This window comes from Ascidia mentula, chromosome 8 (assembly GCF_947561715.1).
Source record: "Ascidia mentula chromosome 8, kaAscMent1.1, whole genome shotgun sequence".
NCBI lineage: Eukaryota > Metazoa > Chordata > Ascidiacea > Phlebobranchia > Ascidiidae > Ascidia > Ascidia mentula.
The window spans coordinates 18,534,371-18,561,101 of record NC_138573.1 but is presented as its reverse complement, the minus strand read 5'-3'; the positions used below and the strand labels follow the sequence as shown (position 1 = coordinate 18,561,101).

The window sequence follows — 26,731 nt, the reverse complement described above, 5'->3', positions numbered from 1 at the left end:
GGATTGTTTCGTGTGCGCGTTTTGCGTTTATATGGATGAGCCACTGGCCCTCAAACGGTATTGTAGAAGGGGGATACGCAGCATATAAAGTTGAGGCCTGAGTTAAGCTACTGACTGTGGCAGGTGAGATCCCGAAGTTGAGTTGATAGAGAACTGACAGGAACAACAGTACACAAATCCGACGTAAGCTCATCAAATTTTACAGAATATGTTAAACACACATGCTTTCATGTTTGTATGGAATGAATCGTGGTCTTTCATTTCGTATTCTGGTTTTGTATTTCAATGGCATCACAGCCAATGCATTGCAGCTTAGCTGGATCAGCCACCTCTGCGAAAGCATGGTGGCACTTCTGGTTATGTTTTGAGAAAAACATGGAATATTTCATTCTTCGAATATAAATGCCCTGTTAGCACCAAACGCAACTACTTTAGGGCTCAAGCTTAACTGCTACTGTGTTTCTATGCTTTTTCCGGCCTTTGTTTATGAAACAATATCGACGCAAGTGAAACCGATATCGCGATCATAACGTCGCTTCCTGCTTGCTTCACGACAATTGAAATTCTTCCGCCGAACTTCCGGCCTTTTTGCGCAGACGATTTTTTCAAAATTCGCTTCGGCTAAAATAATGGCTTGCAAATTTCGTTGCTTAAACAATACAACAAGATCAACAACGTTTGTTTGTGCTTCAGAATACCCTTGTGTTTTTACAAGATTTTTTTTCTACGTTAATAGAAAGTTTTTGTATTGTAACAAAGGAGGTTGGTACCACTACAATCACCCAACAATTCGCTAAAGACATTCCCTAGCAACGCGTGGTCAACATCTAAGCCTTAGATTCTAAGGCTAATCCAGCATTATTACCTCAAGCATATCTGTCAATGGCAATATATCACATACTGCGGTTGGTCAAAGGTAAGTACAAGTTGTAAAGCAAAAGGTTGGAGATTATTGGTACAACACAACGAAAAGTGTTAATCATGCAATACGGACATTCATTAATCAAACCACTGACATCCAAATATGGGATTTGGCGGAAGTTGTTAACAAGTGAATCTCACAACATTCGTTTGAAAGCTAGAGCAACGATTTCCAAAGTGCGGAACCTGAGGATTCCATGAGCTTCTATCACATAGGTGACTGACTCGATAACCTCCAGGGCTTTTTCGGTGCTCACGCCATTTTAACTTCTGCATATAACATTCATTAGTGCTGAGTCATTACCGCAAAATGATTTGTTTTGATTTACTATATGGTTTAAAGCAAAAAAAAGCTTTCCTTACGACCAACTTTGTCCACATTGACAGCGTTGCATTAAAATTCATCAAAAATGGTTTTGTTTGGATTGTGTTCGTGTGCGTGATTTGCGTTTTTATGGATGAGCAAGGGGCCATGGGTCCTCAAACGGTATTGTAGGAGGGGGATACGCAGCACATAAAGTTGAGGCCTGAGTTTAGCTACTGACAGTAGCAGGTGAGATCCCGAAGTTGAGTTGGTAGAGAACTGACAGGAACAACAGTACACAAATCCTACGTAAGCTAACCAAATGTTACAGAATATGTTTAACACACGTATGCTTTCATTATTGTATGGAATGAATCATGGTCTTTCATTTCGTATTCTGGTTTTGTGGTTGTTCAATGGCATCACAGCCAATGCATTGCAGCTTAGCGGGATCAGCCACCTCTGCGAAAGCATGGTGACACTTCTGGTTATGTTTAAAGAAAACAATGGAATATTTCATTCTTCAAATATAAATGCCCTGTTAGCACCAAACGCAACTACTTCAGGGCATAAGCTTAACTGCTACTGTGTTTCTTTTCCTTTTCCGGCCTTTATTTATGAAACAATATCGCCGCAAGTGAAAACCGATATCGCGATCATAACGTCGCTTCCTGCTTGCTTCACGACAATTGAAATTCTTCCGCCGAACTTCCGGCCTTTTTGCGCAGACGATTGTTTCAAAATCCGCTTCGGCAAAAATAATGGCTTGCAAATTTCGTTGCTTGAAATGGACCTTTGTTTTCTTGGCCTGAGAAGAAATTTCAGTTTCTCCAGAAGTATTTATAATAACCACCTCGCATGTTGCATCGCTAGTTCTCTGAAAACTAATTTAAGTTGGGAGTTATATCAAATATTGTCAAGATGATAAAACTAATGGCAATTCTTGTGTTGTTGGAAACACTGAGCAACGGCCACATGTAAGTGCCGCATAGTAAAATTTAGACAAACTTTACATTTTTTAGTTTTTTGATGAGGAAGTTCATCGCGCAAAATGTCTTGTTCGAAACCACATCGGTGTAATTTTAAAATGTTCTTAGTATTAAACTTCAACGTCACGAGTCGGTTCGCCAAGAGGTGAAAGAAGAGAATGCGGACGACATTAAATATGTGAAGTTTGCTTCTCCTGCTGCCGAACCACTCACCAACTACATGAATGTGAGCTTGAGGTTACGTCACAACTTATTACGCCCAACTTACAGTGATATATGTTAGATTGACTATGTCGGAAAGATCACCATAGGAACACCTCCACAGAGTTTTGATGTTATTTTTGATACTACGTCTGCAAATCTGTGGGTGCCGTCAATTCACTGCAGCAAAACTGACCAGGCTTGTGGTAAGAATATTCTTTTGTTTGAATTGCGGAATTTTGTTTGACGTGTTTGTTTTTATTTTCTTCCTGCAGCGAATCATCACAAATACAACAGTTCAGCTTCTTCAACTTACGTTAAAAACGGTGACAAAATTTATGGGTATTTTTTTCGTGGTTTTGCAAGCCAAGATATTGTCTCGGTGAGTTGGTATTTGTTTTGTTGAGGATTTGAGAAAAAAAGGAGAATATTTTACACCGATTTAATTAGTCGACTTGTCGTAGGAGGCATAAGCAGTGCCCACTTTGCCTTACTAGCAAAACATTTCCATTCTCAAAATTCATGTACAAAACAACACTTAATCCAACAGCCTCGGATCCATTAATTTTGAACAACAGCCCTTACAACGACAATATTTGTAAATCATGGATTACTGCCGTCGTGATCGTGAGAGGCCAAAAAAATAATTTCGTGTATTTAGATTGGTGGTTTGAAAAGTGTGAACCAGACCTTCGCTGAGGCAACAAGTGAACCAGGACAGTATTTCGCCAAAACTCAATTCGACGGTATTCTAGGCCTGGGGTACCCTGAACTTGCATTAAACGGAATCACTCCAATCTTCAACCAAATGTATAAACAGGGAGCAGTGGCCAAGAACCAGTTCTCGTTCTATCTTAACAGGTAAATCTACAGTGTGAACATATTTTCTTTAATTATTCTTGTCGACAATGCGCAAATTTAGAAAGTCGTCGCATGGTGACGGTGGGGAGTTGTTCCTGGGTGGTGTAAACCCAGCAAGATTCACAGGAAAGTTCAACTACCATAAAGTTGTAAGGAAGGCAAGTAACATCCAATGATTAATCTTGTGACAACTGAATATTTCGAGATATTCACAAAGTTCACTGGCATCGCAGCCAACCCGGATCAAAGCCAGGTCGCCTGACAGGTTGAACGCCAACCCGACTACAAAATCTCCACTCTAACCGTGCAGTTCAGTGGTGAACAGAAGTGGAATAAGTGCCGTGAGCTTAACTGCATCGGGGCGCATTTTTCTTGTCTTTCCTCGACTTTGGTCCAGCTTGGCTGTAATGCCAATATTGTCATGTGACAGCACTAAGACAGTAAATGCCTTTACAGTCGCATAAACATACAATAGTTGATTATCCCTTGGCAGGCGAGAGCATGTATTGATCAGTAAGTCGCTTTACCTTTCAGGCCTACTGGCAGATTATGATGGACGATTTGACAGTTGGTGACACCCATTGTGTTATTGGTGGTCAGGCCGTCATTGGGTCTTCATTACCCCTGATCTACGGCCCCGAGGAGGAAGTGAAGAAGATTAACGATGCGATTGGTGCTCAAAAGATGCGTGGAAGCAAATATGTAATAAATTCTGCCTTTCTATTCGGCATTTTTTTACCATTTTTTACACCTCTTTCATATTTTTTCCGTGCAGAGCAAAGTGACTTGTTCTAATATTCCGAATATGCCAAATATTACAATCACTCTGTCTTCCAAAAAATATACCCTGACACCGAAGCAATATGTTTGGGAGGTTTGTTATTAGATGTAGTTTATTGTGCATTTCCAAATTTATTTCTTCGATTTTTTGCCATTTATCGAAACCTCTCAACGTCTTCTTGTTCGATAAAAGTCGGTTTTTGTCACAGAATCGTAATTGGTGTGTCTCTGGATTCTGGCCCCGAAATGGCTCACTTTGGATATTGGGTGAAATCTTCATAGGGAATTACTACACCACCTTCGATTTCGCCAACAACCGCGTAGGATTCGCTGCACTGAAGCCAGATGGGAAGGAACTACGTGGAGATAAATGGAGAAAATAAAATTTACGTGTAGTTGTACATAGCCATGATGCAAAATTACACCTTCTTTCACCCATAGGCGAAGTAAAGTCATTTTAAATCTGCTGTAAATCCTATCTCGTCCTACTTAAACCGTGGTTGTGTCGGAGCGAATCATACGATCCCAAAAATAAACATACATTAATCAGACTTGCGGTTTGTTGACAACTTACCAGTGGTTTGCGTGCAGTATTTCTAAATATAGAAACGGAAATTCGCTCAAAGTTTGTTGCAAGATATTCGCAAGTGAGAACGTGGTTGGTTGCATGATGAAATTAATCCCCAGAAAAACGTGGGAAGCAATTTTAGACAGCCAAGAATTTATTTACTTCTAAACTAGAAACGATACTCGTTTATTTCGCAACGCATAGTGTGCATGCAACCAAGCCATAAAACCAACTCCAACGCCAGCAGTCCGTTTAATTAGGACTGTATAGCAGGATCAAAGCCAGTGTACGACACAAACAATGTCACTGACGAGATCCTGTAAAGCTCGGTTTATGGTGGATTAACAGGGAATTCCCCTACTATAGCGAGTAATGATTTCCAATTTTATTTAAATGTCAAAAAGTTTTTAGCTTTGTAAAAATTAATGGTATGGACAGAAGTTTGAAATAAAAGTCATTATAATGTTGGCAGCAAGACGTCACTATGGAATGTTCTAATCACAGACACGAAAGCAACAATTAAGTTCAGAAAAACTGGAATATTATGTCCGCGTTTAGGTAGTGTTGTTACAACTATATAAAAGCCTGACAGAAATTCTGATTCGGTGAAATTACTACAGTGGTGCGTTCAAGCGTTCAAATAGGGTTGAGTTACAATTACGCACACACAGAAACCAGGCGTAAAATATGTGACACGAAAGAAACCTCACAATCGGAAAGGTTTTTACCACGAGTTTATCACGAGCAGCATTCCCAGCCTAACTCTCACTGCTACCAAATCCAGCAGCTACAGAGTACTTGTTTGCAATACATTTCTTGTGCTTTTGGTTCATTTCTTGTGCTTTTGGTTGTTGATCTGCACGACGAGATTCTGTACGATCACTGCCAGTGTTTGGTCAAGGATATCCAGTACTCCCCTTTGCATCCATTTAGGAATGGTTGTTCGTGCGTGACTGAAACCGAGCTTTTGGAGAATGTAATCCACGCCCACTGGCTCGATGCGACGACCCGCCCAGGATATTAACCTAAAGTTAAACATATCAGTGCAACACTCTCTATACAAACCAAATTTGCAACAAAAACTATTTAAATTGTCAGCACTTTGTGAGTTTCAGAGAACTTTAAACAGGCTGCGACGATTTCAAGCTAATGTAAGGTCAGAGAATTAATTTTATTACCGGACAGTTGGCTCAAGTTGCCACGTGTTGCAAACAAATGTTCGAAGGTCAATCGGGTCAACGCTGGGAATCACGTGATCCGCGTGCACGCTTGAGTGAGCACCAATCGACGACAAGCGGTTTCGGCTAGATAACGTTTGTTGCTTTTCCTAAAATATAGCATTTGTGATAATGGTCTTTTCAGTAAGCGATGTTGTTTACGAACTGAAAGCAGTTCTAACGTAAACACCAATTAAAGTCTAAAGCAATCAATTCAAGCCTTCTACAAAAACAAATTATGGCAAATCACTACCGCCTGCCATTTACAGCTAAAACGCCAAAGCCCTAATAAGCATGGTAATCTTTCGCCTAGATAAGTCAAAACAAATATAGACAGAATACGACAACATTAAATGAATACTAGTTTGTGAGAAAACGTTTAACCTTGACTGACCTTCAGATATGAAGAAATGAGGTCGTGAAGAAACATAATAAGTTCAACATCCATCGTCACACAAATATGATCTGTGAACTCGGTGACGAAACTGCATTCGACCACGGGTATGTTGGAAGTGTCTGCAACAAATTTATAACACTGGCTGTTAGTTTTGTGTTCATATTAACCAGGTAGAATTGTGAGATAAATAAGCACCATTCGTGGACCCAACGTTTTGTTTGAAGCTTTATGCAGACGTACTTTCCTTGGTAGCTTTTATTGTCAGGCCATTTTCGGTTTCAGGTTGAAAAGGAAACTAGTGCGTATGCTTCAAGACAATTTTCGCTATCACAAAACGTTTAATTCCACAAAATACGCAGAAACACACTAAATAAAAACATAAGTATTCTTCTAAAAATCACATACCCTCAGCTGCATTTAAACCCAGTAATACAAAAAAATACCTTCCGGCTCTGGTTCCTTGTGTCCTTGCATGTGCTCCGTTTTAAAATCCAACTGAAGCTTTGGCAGAGCGAATATGATTTCTGTGTCGTGGTTGTAATTTGATTGGTTGGAGTTTGAAACACGGCGACTGCGCGAAGGGTCGTTCCCCCCGTCACGCTGGTTCATGTCGTTCAGTGTTCTCAACATGTTCAGTTCTGCACGAATGGTTGTGTGCATTAGGTCTCCAATTGCTTGTGGATGACGCGCATTGGATTGGGTAAACAATTTTAACGTAAAGTGAAATTTACTTACAAAAAACTGTTAAAAAAATGTGAATGTTTTTAACTCGTTAAGATTAAACGTAGCCATCGAACACCCCCTGATCAAAACTTTAATTTAACTGTGACGTCATACCTTGGTTTCTTGACGCTGTGACGTAAGCAAACCATTCTTCTAGAGGGGCAGCACTTGGGGGACAATTCTGGTGGCCAGCCCTGGTCACGCGACTTACGGTTGCCATGGGATCAGAGGATGGCCCGCCAGTTTTCAACCAATAGTCGTGACTCAAGTTGAAGGTCAAACTTTGGATTGCCAAGGTCGAACTTTCGTTTCCATCCATCGATTCTAAAACGAGGTTAAAGTTTTTGGGATTTTTGCTTGTTTTTTTGTGTAACACTTCGAACATTTCTGCAGCATGCGTTTCAGAAATGGTTGAATCTATTATAAAATAACAGTTCTTTCCAGGTTTCAAAAGTATAAAAGGGATCCTCTTGCAGTGTTGCTGTTTGAATACGAACAAATTTCCTGAGTCAAACCCTCACCTCTAATCTCCTGGACCTCGGTGGAGAAAACGATGTTCGGTTCCAACAAGTTGAAGAGGACCCATGACTTTGACCGGAAGTTCGCGCCGTGAAAACAAACCACCGTCATCTCGTTACCATGGAGACACAGTGAACCGCCTAGGTGATACTGCGGGGCGCCATCTTGCGGCGACTGTGCGATGGCGGCGTAGGCTGGAGGCCAATGACGGTGGTGGGCATAGGTCTCTGTTTGACAAAAATTACTTTTTATGAAAAATTGCCCTAATATTGTGCCGCGGTTTATTTTTCATAAACACGAAATGCTTACCTTGCCCGACAGAAGTCTGACGTCGAAAGGTGACGTCACTGTGTGACGTTTGACCCCATGACGTAAGAGCGCGCACGGAATTGTGGAATTGCTGCGTGAAAAATTCCTCGAGTTTGGAGAGCATTTTTATCACCTCGGGAGTCGTGGATCTCGATATTATCAGATAGAAATCCTCCCATCCAACATCCCCGGGTACGAACACCGACACCGAACTGTAAGAAGGTGAAAGTTGACAGGGAACACTGCGTAGATTTCTCGCTGATTTACAACAACTTGTTGTAACTGTTGTTTCCCGCGTTATTTTATTTATATCACATGATTTTACGAGCGGTGTTAGCGGCCCCCTTTTTTCTTTATCGTGTTTGTACGTTTCTTGATGCTTGGTTTCGTGCTGTACCATTACCCTGATGAAGCCTAGCTGAATAACAAGTGAAACGACGGTGAATAAAAGTTACGTTTAATTGTGATTAAAATAAAATAGGTAAGAAAACGACTTGAAGCAAAACGCGGCTGTGGTTCCAGCAAGGTAATTTGTTTGCTCCATGTTTACATGAAAAAACGTTCGAAGCGACTAAAAACCGTTATGGGCAGTGAAAATCGACTCAGCCGTTGCATGAATTGGCATTTTCGATTTAAGTGAGCAACGCATCCAATACTGGTTGTGAAGCAATTTTCTTTTGACCCAAAATTTTCCATCCAATTGGTTAAAGTTTCAGCATTTGTCAAATATTTTCTCACCGCCTGTTCGACGACACTTTCCATTCGTCCCTGAGTTTTAAGCAAGCTCTTGTAAGCCTCCCCATCATTATACAAGTGCCCATATATTCGATCCTTCCATCGAGCGAGTCCATCTTCACACTGACGTTGTGATGAGGTTCCGACTCGTTGGTATCGAACAAGTTGCCTGCCACAATTAAATCCACATTAAATAATGAAAGAAACACTTGCATGGGATGAATAGTAAAGTATCTGGACTTGGGTTACGAACGTGGCCAATAAAAGGAAAATATGTCGGTGCAAGTATGTTTTTGAATACATGGTGTTTATGGCTCACTTTCGATACGCCTGGAACCCCATAGACTTAGTATGCCACTGGAGAACCTAACCGACTTCCCCCCTTGCATGGGGGCATTTGGGTTACAGAAAATAATAGCTTAATTTACGACAAGTTGAGTGAATGTCGATTGCGTCTTCCACAAATATATTAAAGTTTAGGAATTTTACTGATTTTGTACAAGTTTTTTTTATCTAAGATTAACATTTAAAAACAATCATTTAATAAGTCATAATGCCAGTCGTAATAACAATACAAATTACACCAGCAAGGTTAAAATGCTTTAAACATGAAACAATAATTCAGGTTTAACTCACAGCTAGCTTGAAGTTTGCGAAGTTCGACGTCGCCGCCTATAATTCCACTCTTAGCTGTCAACCTAGAATTCTCGAGACCACATGAGAGATGGATTTCCTGCATTAAAAAAACCAAACATCGTTAAGTTTTTACCCAATCCCCAACATAAGATTCTTTTACATCAAACTTTTTTCTTTTCGTGCGAAGTGCTCACTGTGCTTTTTGTTGCATTTTAATTTTTAGAAACTTAGCATGTCGCGAACGTTGTTATGAAAGTTTACCGGCTAACAAGTGCAAACAGGACCCTTTAGCAACAATAAATCGAGATACCAACTTCAGAACGGTTGGAAGGGGTTGAATTGATATAAAATGCCTCAATGCACTTGGTTAAATGTAAAGCAATCGTCATCGGCTTTTCCCCCGAGAAACGCGACGTTCGTTACGAATAGTTTTTAGTCGAGATTTAATCTAGATTTTAGTGGCATCCGTTGCATTGAGTCGTAACATAACAACTAACTTACAAAATAAGCGAACTTTTACAACTTCAAGCTGCTTCAAACTCAATCAAAGTAAAGTTTCGGTTTACAACCACTGGCAAATCGCACACCTTTTCTCCTGAGCTCTTGATTGAAAGTTTTCCGTTACTTTGCAAACCAGCACACGTCCAAACAGTGTTTCCCATAACATTGCTCATGTTCATCACCACATCAAGCCGACTCATGTTTACACCAAACAAAATCACCCCACGCCAATCAGAAAAAGAACTTTTTGGTTCGCTGCGACCTGAAAGACGTGAAAAATGGCCAATGCTTTTTGAGCCAAAAAATCTCTGACCCGTTTTTAATCTATTAAAGATCATTTGATGTTGGTTCTAAAACAAAATATTGCTGATATCTAACAATAAAATTTCATACCAGAATGAAAAGAGCTTTTCGGGGTCAAAGGTCGTCGCGCCGAGGTAGGAGCAGAATTAAAAGCCTTTTCACTTCTTTCGGACGAAGTAGTTCCGCTCCTACGATGAAAAAAACACATTAGAACCGAGTTTGAACGAAAACAAATCGATGATTTATGAACCTTGGATGGACAGAGTCGTTGTTTGTATCACCGAAGAAAAGTCTCCTAGCGATGCTCTTCCTGTACCAAGCACGTGGAAAAGCCAATATTTCGCTCAACCTTCGCATGTCGTACTTAAACGACGCGTTATCTGTCAAAACACCAAACTGTTATAGACTGCATAAAAGCACCATCCAAGCTAAATAGTGCGGTATTGATTTTTGTTAGATGCTTACATATTTAGAAAGTTAGTATATTTCGGTGTGATGGAATGATGCAAGAGAAAATATCGGATGTACAAAAAATAATTAAATTATCTCCTCACTCACCGATGTCAGCAAGAACAGAAAGGTTCACAAGGAGGGAACTCTTCTCGGTCGGTTTTCCACCAATGGGAGGCACCGTCTCCGTGGCAACCGGGTGCGACCCTTTGCGCGTGCGCACGATGTTCACCTTCAGGTTTTGAGAAATTATTTGAAATAGCTTTGTGACACAAACTTGTAAGGAAATATTCGTTCAAGCAATAAATTTTATTGGAATCAGGATATGAAATCAGGTGGAATGTGTGTTGTTTGCGTTTTTAAAGTTAGTCAAACTAAATTATTCGACGAATTACAGCAAAGTGTCGATCTAATCCAATTTAAAATACAGTGCCAATCTTGGCCTAAATTTATTGCCGCCCAGATTTTAATGAAAAATTAATTCCGACCTACAGTACGAATTAAAACAAGTTGCTGGTTTACCTTCACCAGTTGCAGGTTGACACTGAGTGAGTCCTTCCTTCCCGACCCAGGTTCAAACTCATCCAGGGTTTGTTGGGCATCGTATTGATGGAAGACGTAGATTGAAAAATCGGAGATCACAGCCGTGAAGCTCAACCCGTTCGGTATTTCCGCTGAAAAATGTCAAGTCTTCGGTGAGTACAACGAGTTTCAAGCAACTAACGCCGAACAAACAACAACACACTTTGTTGATAATGCTGCCAGGGATATTACTTAATAATTCAAAGCTCCTCTGGCAAGAAAACTACTTGCATGGACGACGTTTCGGTCGTTATACAAGAGACCTTCACCAAGACAAGTAAAGTGAAACGCCAACACGGCGATAAACAGCAACGCGTGAAAAAGGCGAAAAAAGATAAATTGATTAACCAACAACACAACAACCAACTAACGCCGAGCGGTAAAAAAAAGAATTTAATAAATTTCCGGATTCATGAATAAAACCTCGTGTCACCTTTTTCAAGGAAAGAGAACTGAGATGAGGAGGCCATGTCCCGGATGCTGCTGAAGACGAGTTCCAGGCTTGGAATGTGGAGGAGACATTCAACTCTTGACATCGGCTGACAGTTGAAGAGGACTTGGGATGGTTGGACCTGCACTGAGACGACAACATCCACCGGAAGTGACGCCATTGTTGTGTTAAAAACTTCAACTGCTCCCGGACCCTCACTTCCGGTGTCTTCAGCGCTGTCATCTTCCTCATCGGAGAAAGCGGCACCAGCTGATAATTTTTGGGATATTTTATGAGAGAAATCCATTACACGTGCTACAATATTACGGTGGCGGCCAGGCTTTTACATTACCAAAATAACAACATAGTTTTCGGCCTAGAGAACAAAACCTATTTCCTCTACATCTCTGTGACAGTAATAGGTTGTGTATTAATACAATGCAGGTATGATCAAACACGGATCTTGATCCAAATACTTAACCACGTCATATCCTCTTACTTTTCTCTGGTGGAGATCCGATCTCCGGGATCACACTGAGCGTTTGCTCCAGAAAGTCGAGGAGGAAGGGACTGATGATCATCTCCGGGAGGGACTGGAGCGAAAATCGGGCGTAAACGCAAGCTCTCTTGCTCCCGGAAGAGGCGGATGTCGGAGCCTGTCCTCCTCCCGGAGTGTTTATCTCAATGTCCGGGATATTCTTGGAGACGCGTGGTGATGCGGGAGGAGTGAAGAACTCCTGCATCCTCTTCTCGCTAGCTGCCGTGTTATGGGAGTTGTAGTGGAGTTTTACGTCGACTCCGGGAACGAAGAACGTGGTTGTTTTGTTGAGTGGAAGTCGGGAGGAAGGAACCCCGGACTTCGCGTAAGCTCTAAACATTATCCAAGTTGATTTCAACAAGCATCATTTCCTTGTAGTTATTTGATCACATTATGATATAATTTAAAATAAACGCTGTGCTTGGTCAGAATAAGCAGCAATAAAACGACTTAACGCCCTACAGGCAAAAAGCAATGCTCGCAAATAAATAATTGCAGCTGTAACCAGATCGGTAACCGGACACAATGAATGCTTTACCGAGAAATGTCCCACTCCCCCCGTGGTTATAGCTGGTTTTTACGGCTGATGACTAACAAAGCTAACAGATCACAACGTACATGTAACCAGAAAGCATATGGGACTGCAGTTCAAACGTTGTGGCCTTTGTTCAGTTATAAGCTAACACTACTGACATCAATCTGTGGTATCTACATTGGTAAAAGGCGGTAGAACAATACCCTGTCTGCATGTGCGATGACGTCATCGGATGGCATACGATCATCCCTCCGTCAATTTCCACGCGGACGTCAAGGACAAGTTCAAGGTCGGCGTCCAGCTCGTTACCGCCCGCCTGTTGAAGTACAGTAATCGTGGAAATTAAAACTTTTTGAAATTGGAGTGATAAAAAATCAACCAAAGACATGTATTTAATACAAGTTAACACAGAGCCAATGGATCGTTGAAACATTGGCTGAGGTCAGACGCAAGTGAAGTTTGCGGTAAATTCATCTTCCCAAACAGTTTATACGGAACAGCAGATACTTTGTAAGTGGTCGCACGCGTTTTGACCTATGCGGTTTCACATTTCTCGACTGTGGCCAAAAACTCTATTTATTCAACTTTCGAGATTAAACTCCAAATGAAAATCTGCTCATTTCTAAAATTGGGAAAATTTCCAGCCACAAGATCTGCGCATTGATTCTCAATACGGATTTGAAGTTAAAAAGGAAGAAATAATGACCAGTGAAGTGTGGAGGATTGATGTTCTCTGGGAAGATGAGACTCCATCCTCCGGATAAAGAGGTCTTCTCACGTTCCTCACTCCGTCTACCTCCTCACCGTCGAACTCTGTGTTTTAAAAAAAAACATTACAATATTATCCTTGCACGAATTAAGTGGATTAAGATGTTCGGTAAATCGTATGGGATTATGTAGTTGTGGCAACTGATGTTCACAATCCAATTTATTGAACAGTTTCTTCCTTCACGATGGCATAAGATCCAGGCAACTGTTTTTTTTACGTTTACGGATCAGTCATCGCAACAGATACGGACACACTGCTACCCCAGGCCGAATCTGTGAGTCATCCCTTTGTCCACTTATATCCACGTGGCCCAATGTTTGCCAACCTCTTGGCCAAACATTGGTAACAACAGAAAGCGGTTTGTTGGGTTGCAGAGCTCCACAACTTACAACAATTTCAAAATACACACCGCATTCTGATGAGTCATAATCCGTCACAAAGGGATCCTGTTTTGCTTCGTCACTACTCTGGAAATCCACGCGAGGGGAGGATATTTGGGCGTTGTTCCGATCGTTCCAGAATCGCTCCCGGTAATTCCCCGCCGGTAGAGTGGCGAAGGCCGAATGAACCAACTTCGGAGTGGGGAGCTGGCTGCAAAAAACGTAATGCTACGTCATAGTAGTGACGTCACAGGCGTGGTGACAGCTTTCAATAAAGAGATAAATTATAAGATTTTTGTATTTACGACTTTGGGTTTTGTTCAATTTTGATTCCAAGATCGTTGCAACTGGTTTTGTGTTTGCATTCATATCCAAGAAAAAATTGCACCGCTCCACGTTCTGATCAATCAGATATGAAAGCAAAACTGTTAACTTACTTGGGGTCTATCCCGTGCGAGAGCGACCTCTGGTGTGTAGGTTTCAGTGATTCACCCTGCGAAATAAGCACTAAAGGTAAATATGGAAAGATGTTCGTGTTTCTTCGGGACAAAGTCACCGATCGAGAAACAGACAGATTTTTCCGTGCAACTTGTTTGATTGAACTAAGACGTGGTGAAATTGCCTTGTAACATGTAGTTCATACATTTTGTTGGAAAATTTATTAATTCTCCCTCTGGCTAGTTTGATTGTGCAGAAGTCTCGAAGTCACCAGCTACACTGATGTCGTAATAGTACACTGCTTCAAGCAGGACTACAATGATTTTTCTTTATGATATTTACAGCTTCTTGCTTTCGCGAAATTACGTAAAACCACACGGTCAGGCCTCCACATTATGTTGTTTACGTACCGATGTGTAGGAAAACACGTTTTATCTTCCAGTAATTTTACGAGTAAATATCTTACGTGGTTTTTGGTGCTTGATCTTCTCAGCCGGTTCCTGACAGTTTGTCTAAACATGGATGAGAGGGAGGCTTCCAGGGAGTGAAGTTGTTTTTCCTGCTCTTTTATCAGAGCCGGTTTCGCTCCCAAAGATTTCAGATCATTCACGACGCGAACCTGAATAACATTACAATGACGTCATCCGAATTGAGTAGAAAGGAGAATTAACGCAACATTCGGAAATTCATTACATTCACCGTGTTTTACCGCAAATTGCAAACATTTTACCAAAGAAATATAAAAAAAAGTTAACTGCAAGTCGGGTTCTGATAATTGACATCAAAGAGTCGAATAAACCTGAACAAAATTATCATATTTAGATTTCTCTAACTTACTGCTCATAGTATAACCACAGCTGGTTGTAAACCAAATAACGCTCTCGATGGGATTTGAACTCACAACCCTGAGTATTCCGGATACTTGTCTGATAAAGGTGGCGTTGATGAATATACAATGCTACGCAGCATCACTTAATTATGAATAAACAAAAACACCAGAAAAGTTCTACGAAGTTGAAAGCTTCGCCCTTGAACACCCGGAAGTATTCCATCGGCTCAAAGTTTCAATTTCAATGTTCTGTGCTCATGTCTAACACGTTGTGCTTTAACTTTTGTCACCTGCTCATTCAATTCTTGTTCCAATTTCTTCGCCCGCTCTTTGTACGACCAATTTTTCGGGGGAGTCCCCTCACTCGCAACCCCGGGTGAATGCTTGTCGCGTCGAGAAGAAATTCCATCTGTGGCATCATATGATGACGACATATCCACATCGGTAAGGCTGTCGGAATGAGAGCCAAGGAGTAACTTATCCGAAACGGTAGAGTCGTGAGAGAGACTACCGTCTTGACCTTTAACGATAATAGAAATATAATAATTTGTACCCTCGAAATTATTAATTTTATTTAGGGTTTGGACCAACATGGCCAAAGTACCACATGCACTAACTATGAAGCTATTTGATCATCTAGCTCATGTTTGTCTTGTTATGTTATCGTTGACAAAACGACACTACTTTTAAACCATTATTTATTTACAAATATCGGTACATACTTGTACGCAACAATCGTAGCAACAATTTCTTCAAACAGATATAAAACGCATTTTTGATCACAGCTTTATTAAAACAATTTTAAATGTTACTATAACAACTTTGCGTCAACGCTTCTAGTTTTAGAAAACATGTTTCGGTTTTTATTAAGCATCTTCAGTTCTTATTCCAATGTTTTAAACTGAGACATGTTTTCTAAAACTAGAAGCGTTGACACAAAGTTATCATAGCAATATTTGAAATTGACATTGAAGTTTCATTTGTGTCACGCTAAAGAAGTGTTGCTGTTTAATTTTGATTTCATCAAGTTAAAACATTTTTATTGCTTTATTAAAACGAATCGCAAAACGTGTTGGAAAAATATTAGCAAAGGCAAATGATTCTAAACTACATACCGGTGATAAGAGTTAAAGTATCAATCAGTCTTGCCAGGTTAGCCCCAATCTTTGTGTTAAGTTGAACGTCTATTCCCTTCATCTGCCACCGCACGTTGGCGCTAGTGCGTGCCGATACGCTTGCGTTGCCCTGACGACTGGTGGTGTCTGTGCATATCTGAAACACAGCAACCGTTGTTACTACCAGCCGGTAGATGCTTGGAAGTACTTCGTAACATGTACACTGTACACTGATGCACTTTTAATCCGAGTCTAGAAGTTTCGGAAACCAAGCTATCCGATACAAAACTTTTAGAAACAGATTTTCTCGTGCGTGCATTTCACCCTATAACCCAGGAAACCTCAATCAAATCCACTTTAAACAAAACACGAACAGTGTCAACCAATGGTTGGTTAGATTACCCTTTTCCTACGTTAGGGAACACATGTAATTGAGTTGTTCCCAACCAGTAGTGAACCACTGCGTTATTTGAACAGATTGTGAAATAATTGTCTTGTTTTAATAAAAACTTTTCAGCAAGTTTAAAGTATCCCCATGTAATTTCTTCGTTCTAAAAAATTGCTTGATGAAAAAGGTGCTGTAGTACCACAGACACCAAACACCACAGAGATTTGGCAGGGCCGACCCTGATGGCACGGGTCAAATACGTTATGGAAGTCACTGGCCTCGAACAATGCCAATAAATTCCAGTTAAACTAACCTCGTAAGTTCCATCAGGCACGACGAACGAATTCATTATGACGTAACCTTTGGATCCGGGTCCCTGACTCACTTCGACCGGTTCCGGGCTCCAATCGTCCCAAGACGTTTGGAAATCGTCAGCGAATCTCACGCAGAAACCTTTAAACTGACCTCTGGTAACCAACGATCGATCGTAGCAAGCAGATATCAGTGTATTCTCGACAGTAAGGACGAGTGCAGAGGAAAGTTCGCCCTGCGTCGTCAGCTGTTAGGATAAAATTATTATTTTTTCATTTCATATTTCAACTCCGCTAATACGACATGAACGCCAACAGTCGTAAGTTTGATTATTACGAGACTGTAGCACTTTAGCAGTGCGTATTACCTGCGATACAAGTGTTTGTTATATTTTTACTATACATGAAATTATTGTGCAAGCAGCAGTTGCCTTCTCCCCAACATTAATCTAATTTCCAAGTGTCAAGAGAGAGCAAACCATTTTTACGGCATTGTTACGTCACAAACACTCGCCTCATATTTTCCGACGTCACAAACAGTTGGCAAACAAATTCCAAGATTTCTAACGGAAAGTTGGAGGAACAAGTTCCCGACCACAGTCGACGGTTTCTTGCGTTGTATCGCGTTTACAACCTTCACAACAAAATACCAAGTGCTGACGTCAAAATTACTTTTAAACATAAATAAACCTGGAAACTCGCAAGAGAATGTGGTAATTATTTACAATTAAATTTACGCAAATCAGCGTGTTTTTAAACATGTCAATATATATTTCTCACAATTTAACGATTTTTTTATTCTGAATAAAATAGTTTAAAATTCAAAATATGCGACAAAATAGTATTTGTAATAAGGTCCAGTGTATTATTTTATTGGTTAAACACACACAAACACATAATATTTCCCTACATTTCTTGTGGCTTGACGAACTCCCTCGTTTCCCATCCTCTTTTCCGTCCATTCCTCATATGCGTGTTTGTAAGCGAGGAAAATAAGGATGGCTGGAAGGAAATGAAGGAATTGGTGATAATTAGTGGTAACACTCCGTCGTCTTTAGTTTACGGTAAAGCACTTCTGTTGAAATGACACGTTGCGATGGTAACAGAAATAGTTAAATTCCTGACGGGTAATATTAAAATTTTAAAATAGACTGATCTTTTGACATAAAATAACGTCTGGCTGCATGGCAGACGAAACGTCAAACGAATACAGTCGTTAATTTTGCCTGGCAGCAATAGTAGGTTAATATTAACCCCATACAAAGACTGTTGTTTCACGTGGCGGCAAACTGATTTAAAACGGAAGAGACGCAAGAAATAAACATTTGGTTTTACTCCAGTTCGTTTTTTCTTTACGTATGGTTTTACCTTTGTCGAAGGCTGTTGGCTGAACAAAGAAGATTGGTCGTTCAAGACTGATTAAAACAACGCTGTTGTCCTGCAGTGATTCCGGCTTCGAACCTAGATTTAACTCTACAGAAGTAAGTGGAAATGTTGACAAGTTAAAGCAGAAAATCATGCCTTCAACTTAAGAGCGCAATCTGGCGTGAAGTTTGTTTTGACCACACCGGGATTCGAACCCGTGATATCCTGGCCACGAATCCCAATCAGGTTTTTACATGTATATAGTTCGGGCGCTTCTGCAGATTTTGTCAAACTTCCGTCAGGCGTCAAAGTTAATCAGCAGTTTTACCTCTAACACTGTGCCGCCGTCTAGTGGCTTCAAAGGACCAGGCAGAATAACTTAATTTCAAAGTGAAATATTTTGTACAACATTATATTTGACCGTTTCTTACGTTGAAGAGGTCGCTACCAAATAAGGCAGCTTTCACTTATATTCATTTTCTAATAAAACCTCACACGGACTTCATAACTTACTCGCGGGAGGCACGCTATGTTGTGACGTATTTTGTAAACCGAGTCGCGTTGTAAAGTACGCCATCTGGTGGAATTCGGGCTCGGCTTCTGGATAGACGTTGTTGAAATGAAGAGTCCCGAGGGACAGGGCGAGGTCGACGTGTGCTTTGCCGAACATACTCAGATATTTCGATAAATTTTCTGCAAACAAGGTTGGGGATAAATGGAGTTGTTGCCAGAACTCAACTCGATTCGTTTTTGAACAAAAACAAAATGATTTTTTTTTACAAAACCCTGCTTTTCTGATAGACGTTCTAATGCAGCAAAAAAATGCAGCTTTTGCCAGGGAGATACGTTCATACAGTCCATAAGATATTTTCTCTACATTTTTTTCCAACTTAATTAAGACGAAGAATAACATACTTAGTTTTTTGCCACCAGAAGATCGCAAAACTCTGTTTGAAAGTTGAAATTCGATCTTTCCGGTTTTCAATCGAACAGCGTTTCCAGATGGAGTTGTGGCGGTCAGTCGTAAACCCTGTGGAAATACAATGAGGAATTATTAATTTATGATATAACATTGAACCTTCTCATAGTTTGGAAGGTTCAATGAAAACGTCCCCTAAAGCAAATGGTGAATTTTTGAAAGCGTGTATTCTGAAATTCAACAAACTTCGACCTCCAGTTTCGGAACAGTAACAAAATATGGCCATCTGTTCTTTAATTTTTTAATCTTCTTTTGGTTTTCCAAAACATATTGCTTTAATTATGTCAATTGCATACGAATATATTAAACATTTTGTACCACGATTTTATGTCAATTTTGTTGAGAAACTTAATTTTGAAATGTTTCTGACGTCTCACCTCCAAATCCACTTCGAGCTCGTACAAAAAACTTTGACCGTGGTTCGTTTCGGGTGAGTGAACACTTGTTTCGGAACGAACCGACACTGGCTTGTTGCCACGTGACACTTTCGTGATGACGTCATTGACCTGTAAAGTGACGTAAAATAAAGAGCGGTGTCAAGATAACAGGTGGCGGCAATAGTTAAGACGATTTGAACTTGTTTAATTACCAAAAATTTATGATTAACTATGTTTTTTTAAACAGAAGAATTTTCCCAGTGTGGATGCGATGTCAGTCAACCGAATAATTTTTTCCGCTACCTCTTGCATGAAAACCTCGTGAAAGAAAACGAGTTGATTGAAGAGATCGGTCGTTAGTGAGTGATCGAATCCCCCGATCCGAACTTTTATCCTTAAATAATTCCCTTCCCGAAGCTCTCCTTCAGATTCTGGAATATAAACAAAGAATCGTTTACGTAAAAAATTACAACCAAGTTGTTTTACTTCAATCAAACGAGGAATTGAATTTTTCGTGGTGAAAACGTAAAATTTGCTTCCATATCGTATTCTGAAAAATCGCCACAACGTTTCAAAGAATTTGGAAATCAAGCACAGAATTATGAGGATTTATAACAGCCCACATACGGTGGTTCCCCTCACTTTCAAGGTTGTTTTGTGACTTTTTGTGGTTCATTAACTCTCCACTGGTATTTATTGCAGGGAGTTGGATCTTGGTTGGGATTGGGTACGTTTCTGGATCATCCGCTATCTGGGGAAAAATGACACGCTATTAAAACTACTCCATAAATACAGGATTTATTGGTTGCAATTTCCCCTGCACAGTTTTCCATATTTAACGATTCGTTGGAACAAATCTTGCTCGTTTTTTCTTTAGTTTATTTCTATATTGTTCTTTAATGTGCAAGTGCTATCAATAAACTCTTAAAATTATAATTGATAATGTTTGAATATATCACGAAATTATAGGACTTACGCACACACACACATGTATATTTATATCTCACTGTCACAAAGAGACCAACAACATTTACAAATTCCAAGCAAACCCACACAAAACCATTTGAAAAACAAACTTTTCTGTGCTTTCGGTTCATATTTTACCTCGGACATAAAAATAAAATCGTGTGTAGATAGGATGAGCGAGAAGTTGGCGTCCGGACCAGTTTGACCCTTTCCAACAATGGTCTCTGTGACGTAAGAAACCCTCAGTGATGGGAGGAGGTTCACGGTCGCACGTACGCCCTCCAGTGTTGCTTCTCCGCTAAAATTTTTATTGTTAAAAATGAATCATGTAATTTAGTTCATTGCGGATCTTGCCGTGATGGAATTTACGTGTATGTCAGTGGAGCTGTATATACCGTACTTCTGTTATCATTACAATTCAATTCACTCTCAATCAAGCTATAAAGGTGCCACGTGCGTTTTTAAACTTGGTTCGCGATGCAAATGTTGATACACAAACACATGCTGGATTCCTGATAACCGATTCCAGGAATCACTTCCTATTCCCGACCCATAGTTGCAACGATTTCCACCCTTTGCTTTTGACAACATTGATGCTTTATTACACGAAAGTCAATAGATTTTAACCCAGAAAACATATTTTTTAATGATACAAATGCTGGCAAATATTTCCTAAAAACAAGTATTTGGGTCAAATTTTTTGGTCTGTCTATTTCTAAACCCAACTTACATGATAACGACTGGGACGTCGTTAACTTCAGAGGAATCCTGTGAAAGGTCAATGATGGCTGTGATCGTATTTGGGGTCATAGGGGTCAATGGGGGCAGAGTGGCTGCTGAGGGGGTTTCCACGGGCAACCCATCCACCACGTCAAACGACCTGCAAGAAGTGAAATATGTGCGTAAGTTTATCTCAGCCAGATAGCTTGGTTTGCAGTAAAGTCTGTAGTTTTTGATTGCTTAAACCGGAGCTTCGTGTTTCGGCACCGGGTCCATGGGGCAGTTATAACCGGATTGCACGGGAGTAACAATTTTTTACCGCATTTAGGGGATGAATTTGGCGCTTCATGCACGCAAACATGTTGCAAACCTAATCCAAGCCGAAATAATTTTTGCATGGTATGTCCAAGTCTCCTATAGAGCGGTATGGTGATGTGAAATAAGGCTTTGTCACACTTTTAGGGCAAAAAAGATTTGCAATAAACCGGTCCGTGGAGCCCTGATTTAAACCAAACTTGTGCTGGATTTCCTGTGGCCGACGAAATTCCCAAAATAACTTTTACTTGGTTTTCTGACACGATAACTTACAAAGTTTTATCGATATCCAATCCTAACTATTTTAACAACGCATTAAGTTTGCGTTTAGTTCAACAAAATTTACGGTGACTGAAATAGCTTTGAATGTAATTTTAAATCAAAACAAAAAAAAGTTAAATACAAATAATTTCCACAATATTCAACTTACATCTTGTAGGTTGGCGTTCTGGAAAATTCCAGAAGATGAGTCGAGAAATTGTGAGTACCACGTGACACTACGTCATGCAGTGAGGCGGGATGCTGAGGAAGATCGATGAGGATTCGACCAATCCGAAGGGAGCACGTGTTGCCATCGCAACTGTCACGCTTGTGATTGGTCGCTGCGTCGAGGTTACTCGCGGCCACTTCGCACGTGATCACAGTCTAAAATGAACAAAATATTTTTCAGGAAATATTCGATAAAGGTAAAATCATAACGATTGGAGACATTTTTTAACGCCTACTTATTAGTTGTGCTGACTGTTTGTATGTTATCCTGTTTAATTTTGATATATACAAAACATTCACAAATTTCCAAAACTAATTCAGGGAAATACAAAGAAAGGAATCACATCCTAAATGATAATCTCAAAATACGTTTAAAACAAGCCCGGGAATTGTTTAAAACCATCCAATATTTATCAATATCTAAAATCCAACCTTTTTCATTCCAGGTATATGTTCAGTTATATCTCCCTGGATTTTCGCCAGTTTTCCCTGAAGAATCGACTTGGCTTGTTTGACAAACGGACTGAGGGAAGTTTGTGTGTGGGATACAGAGACCGACAAGTCGCTTAACAATATCGATAACTTGAGGTCGCCGAATTCAGCCGTCAAGCTCACCTGTCGAGGAATGGAAAGTACGTGAATGGTTGAAATTTACGCCGCTAAACTTATCAACTGAAATGATAAAAACGGTTCCATCGTATTTTCCTACGCTCGGAGCAAGTTCTACGCAAACGGTATTGAAACAAATTAAACTATTAAGGATATCGTAACATTTCAGCGGATACATCACATGTAATTTATAGTCTCCACAAAAGTAGATGGATAAGAGTTTGAACGGTAGAAAATCTTGTTGATAAGAACTCTGACCTTTCTTATTTAAAATGCCACCCAAAGCAAGTCTTACGTCAACGGTAAAAAAATCAAACATATTGAAGAAAAAGCTCAAACAAACATATTAAGGACATTACAAAATTTGTGGTAATTGTTTCGTATAACTTATTTATCACTATCAAAGATAATTAACTTCAGTTAGACAACGCAGAAGTAATACCATGCTTTCGCATAGCATCAAGGCAGGATCGCCCCACTGCGCAGGCCTTTTATATTTGGCGATCACAGCTCTAATAACTTTAGTTAGAGTGTTTTTACCGGTGTATAATCTTACTAATAAGAACTGTGATATACCTTTCTTATCTGAAATGTCACTGAAGCGACCACGGTTAGGATTGGGTTCGGGTACATCATCTTTTCTTGTGGTGCCAAGTAACTCAAACCACGTGGTCTGTCACTTTCAATTTCCAACTCGTCTGCATTTGAAACAAACACAAAGTTAGTGGAACGGGTTCTCAGCAAAAAAACAACAACAAAGCCATTGAAAGACTACAAAGATTTGTCTTAACTTTGTTCATTTGTTGCAAAAAAAAACAAGTATGTTTCTGATATCACGGGCAAGATATATTACTGGAGTCTCAAATTCAAAATTGCATCACCGGGATCACCATCATGTGGTAACATAATGTAAAAGTTTGTTGATCAGTATTCATTGACATATAAGTTGTTCGTCCACATCAGTGACTTAAGAGAGAATGTCATTCAGAGAACAGGAATCCGCCTGTTTGCCAGGTGGTACCGACTGATCTGCCCTGTCTTGTCTGGTATCCATAATATTCACAAAGAGTGATGGACGATCAGTTGTCACACTCTATGTGAGTTATTTTTTCTTATTACTGACTTTTACCCTTTTAGGTTTCTCCACCAAAATAAACCACAAAAAGATTGAAGCCAAGTTTTTGTTTTAAAGCTCTTACCTCTGACCCGCAACCAAGAAGATCCTGTCACACCGTTTTGAAGGTCTATCAGTCTGTAGAAAATCTAAATTCAAGAAAAAAATCATTTAAGTATCCTCTAAAAACGAACCAAGGTGTTTCGTTTCACAAAAATTGGTAAAATTTTACTTTTGCATGACATAAAGTTTATTTCAATGTTACGCTCACGTAATAAAATCTCCCGGGAATAAAATAACAAAAAGAAACGTTTTTAACGACAATATTTAAAAACAAAGATAAAAAAGTATTTCTTATGATCATCCAGGGTTTCTTAACTGGGGGTCCACCTAACAAGGGTTCCCCCAGGGACTTTCCCCAACAATAAACCATTTAAAAGTTCATTTTGTATTGAGTCGACACCAAAACTTATCGACAATGGGGACCGTGGAGTTAAAAACTAGGCCAGGACGTCGATGGACCCAAAACGAGTGGAGAAACCCGTGATCTTGTTGCTTTCCTTTCATTCACATATTTTCTATTTTGCACAATTTGCTAAAAGCAATAAATTCCAACCTGCCAAGCTCGTGTTAAGGTTTCACTGTCGGTTGAAGAAGAAATTGAACTTGTGTCAGAAATTACTGAGTGGAATCGAGCCATGCCCGAAGTTTGAGAAAAATGTCTTCTGTGGAGTGTTGGTCTATGAATACATAACCATTATTTACTTTACATAGAAATAATAAAGCATACATAGAAAAGAGTAAATATTACCAATAGAAATCACCCTCCAAGATTTTCGTTTAATCTTTTTTTACCTTTTTAAAGATATTTATAGAACAAAATGTTTTGAACGTAAACATGACTCGTGGCTCAATCGGTATGAGAACTACCCATACCTCTCCAAGGGCGCGCTAAATCCACTTGCATTGGTGATGTTAGATGGAGTTCTTCTATGGATAGACATGGGGTCGGGTGAAGTTGAACCCTCGGTATATTTATTAACCTAAAGCAAAATAATCATCTGATGTCACCGAATGAGATTTTGTCCGAATACAATCTTCTGATAGCTTCATAACTAACAAAGACTTGGTTCTGGAATGAATTCCAAGTCGTTTGCTTCACAAGGTTTCAATTCATAAATATTCGACTTGGAATTTCTCTCAAGAGTTGTTATATCCGTTACTAAGTCTTTGTTAGCCATAAAGCTATCAGCTGGGTTGAACTCACGCCAGTAAACTTGACACAAACAATATTTCACCCTTTGAAGCAGCGACAATCTCTCCAGTTAAAACCAGTAGAGATTTTAAAGGTAAGGGGCCACAAACCTGTATATCAGTCTTAGCTTGTTGGATTGCGTCCGAGCATTGAACAAACTGGTGGAGAAGTCGCACAAGGTCGATATCAACTTTCTGTGTCGCTTGTTTCAGCGATGAATCGACGTGAACTTTTAATGTCGATCTTCACAAACAAATTATTTTGTTTGCATTGTTCGATTTTCTACAATAATTTATCGCTTGTGCTCCAACTTGACAGGAATTTTGACAAAACTTTTTTACGAAATTTTTACTGAGAATTTGTTTCATTTAAACAACCAGGGTGGTTGCTAACTTGTATGCACAAGTGACAAAAAGAAATGGCATCGAGAATTTCAGGATTGTTAATACAATACCTTGCAATGAAAGTTATTTCTAAATTTACGTTCTCTGACAGCTACAAAAATCTCTGGATAATTATTAAAAAACTTGGGTTTGACAACACATAAAACTTTACCCAATAACATCAACCAAAATTTGTTCTAATTGACCTTATTTTCCAAGTAATTATTACTCATCATAACTGGCTTTAGTGGTAGCGTATGTGAGGGTTGCTATAGCCACACGTTGGACTAAGGGACAATAAGCCAATATGTGCACACATTCCACACCTTTGCTTCTGACCATTCCTCCCGGTAGGTTGAGGTTGGGAGTTGGAGTTGTTACTGTTGTTTGTGTTTCCACCTTTTCTCTTTGATCCGTCAACAACTTGTTGTTGGGTTCTGTAAACACCAGGTTTTATTGTCATTAAAATGATACGACCCTGTAACTTTCCTGCTGGAAAAACGTTCATATCAGTAACTGCTCCGACATACACCAAATATTTAATTTATTTTCGTTGTTTTTAAAAAAAGAAAAAGTTTAAAAACTGCAAATTCAAGTATATATTCATTGTAACCCAACCGTTTTAATCTGAATAAACGTTTGCTTGTCAATAGTTTATCTTGTAAATCACCGAGAAGCAAATTTTCGCCGATAGTTAAGACATTATGTAAAACTTGAATTCGCTGTATATGTATAAGTATAACAGCATAAGATGTCCAAGTCATCAAAAAAGCGAAACAATTCTGTCGAGTAAGAACTTACTCTTCGTTTTCACTGACGTCACTGATGATTGTGTCAATTACAGAAGCATTAAACGTAAAACCCTGGAATAAAAGAATGGGAAGGTCCGACTTTGCGTATGACCTTCGACGGCTCCTGCAAGGTCAAATAAAATTTTATTGAAATCTTGTTGTGAATCTTTACAGCTGAATAACTGTGGTTTCTCCATTAGCAAATGGGACTTATCGCACATTACAGTTTGAAGGAACACAGCCGCTACCACATAACGTAAATACCATTCGTGTAGTTTTTTGTGTACGAATAATCAAGCTCGTTTGCAAGTTTGCAACTCGTACCAGCACACAAAGTTACTCCTACTTGTTACAAGTCAACGAAGTTTTGGGCTTCAATATTTATATGTTTAACCAATATTTAATATTTACATCAATAAAGATATGAGCAAACCCACAAACACTACAACAAACATGATAACTTACGATCTGTCTCGCCTCGTTTTGTGGAAAGCGGTTTCGCGCGTGTACATCTTGTCCGGGTTCTGTTTGTCGATTCTACGTTAAATTGAACAAAGATTGAAATAAACTGCATTATTTAAGTGAGAATGATAGAGGGGAATAGATAACTTGATAAATTAAACAAACTTCGAAATCGTC

The 26,731-nt window shown here is 39.6% G+C and overlaps 2 protein-coding genes across 2 annotated transcripts in view; one reads left to right on the top strand and one right to left on the bottom strand.

Moving 5' to 3' along the window:
- The first annotated feature begins 2,102 nt into the window (after positions 1-2,102).
- Positions 2,103-4,593, top strand: LOC145911386 (cathepsin D-like). The gene is made up of 9 exons (XM_082998704.1): positions 2,103-2,202; positions 2,323-2,440; positions 2,498-2,621; positions 2,691-2,797; positions 3,077-3,276; positions 3,338-3,434; positions 3,811-3,978; positions 4,052-4,150; positions 4,266-4,593. The coding sequence occupies exons 1-9, from the start codon at positions 2,147-2,149 to the stop codon at positions 4,437-4,439; spliced, it is 1,143 nt and encodes a 380-aa protein (XP_082854830.1). The 5' UTR covers positions 2,103-2,146; the 3' UTR covers positions 4,440-4,593.
- Positions 4,594-4,744: 151 nt separating this feature from the next.
- Positions 4,745-26,731, bottom strand: part of LOC145912298 (bridge-like lipid transfer protein family member 1) — a 41,397-nt gene continuing 19,410 nt past the window's right edge. The window contains exons 36-79 of the mRNA XM_082999720.1: positions 26,558-26,629; positions 26,103-26,216; positions 25,628-25,738; positions 25,029-25,161; positions 24,600-24,706; positions 24,280-24,403; positions 23,749-23,812; positions 23,126-23,247; positions 22,373-22,555; positions 21,882-22,096; positions 21,147-21,296; positions 20,555-20,714; positions 20,093-20,201; positions 19,754-19,881; positions 19,451-19,579; positions 19,010-19,124; positions 18,608-18,787; positions 18,098-18,202; positions 17,640-17,731; positions 17,244-17,363; positions 16,732-16,977; positions 16,031-16,187; positions 15,206-15,435; positions 14,553-14,705; positions 14,086-14,141; positions 13,678-13,859; positions 13,206-13,312; positions 12,703-12,815; positions 11,926-12,296; positions 11,430-11,696; positions 10,937-11,088; positions 10,523-10,646; positions 10,215-10,344; positions 10,055-10,152; positions 9,748-9,923; positions 9,161-9,257; positions 8,528-8,693; positions 7,790-8,001; positions 7,483-7,707; positions 7,076-7,285; positions 6,682-6,876; positions 6,236-6,357; positions 5,803-5,951; positions 4,745-5,649 (exon numbers count right to left, since the gene is read on the bottom strand). Coding sequence (XP_082855846.1) covers positions 5,454-5,649; positions 5,803-5,951; positions 6,236-6,357; positions 6,682-6,876; positions 7,076-7,285; positions 7,483-7,707; positions 7,790-8,001; positions 8,528-8,693; positions 9,161-9,257; positions 9,748-9,923; positions 10,055-10,152; positions 10,215-10,344; positions 10,523-10,646; positions 10,937-11,088; positions 11,430-11,696; positions 11,926-12,296; positions 12,703-12,815; positions 13,206-13,312; positions 13,678-13,859; positions 14,086-14,141; positions 14,553-14,705; positions 15,206-15,435; positions 16,031-16,187; positions 16,732-16,977; positions 17,244-17,363; positions 17,640-17,731; positions 18,098-18,202; positions 18,608-18,787; positions 19,010-19,124; positions 19,451-19,579; positions 19,754-19,881; positions 20,093-20,201; positions 20,555-20,714; positions 21,147-21,296; positions 21,882-22,096; positions 22,373-22,555; positions 23,126-23,247; positions 23,749-23,812; positions 24,280-24,403; positions 24,600-24,706; positions 25,029-25,161; positions 25,628-25,738; positions 26,103-26,216; positions 26,558-26,629 — 6,667 coding nt within the window. The 3' untranslated portion in view covers positions 4,745-5,453. The remainder of the gene's footprint in view (positions 5,650-5,802; positions 5,952-6,235; positions 6,358-6,681; positions 6,877-7,075; positions 7,286-7,482; positions 7,708-7,789; positions 8,002-8,527; positions 8,694-9,160; positions 9,258-9,747; positions 9,924-10,054; positions 10,153-10,214; positions 10,345-10,522; positions 10,647-10,936; positions 11,089-11,429; positions 11,697-11,925; positions 12,297-12,702; positions 12,816-13,205; positions 13,313-13,677; positions 13,860-14,085; positions 14,142-14,552; positions 14,706-15,205; positions 15,436-16,030; positions 16,188-16,731; positions 16,978-17,243; positions 17,364-17,639; positions 17,732-18,097; positions 18,203-18,607; positions 18,788-19,009; positions 19,125-19,450; positions 19,580-19,753; positions 19,882-20,092; positions 20,202-20,554; positions 20,715-21,146; positions 21,297-21,881; positions 22,097-22,372; positions 22,556-23,125; positions 23,248-23,748; positions 23,813-24,279; positions 24,404-24,599; positions 24,707-25,028; positions 25,162-25,627; positions 25,739-26,102; positions 26,217-26,557; positions 26,630-26,731) is intronic.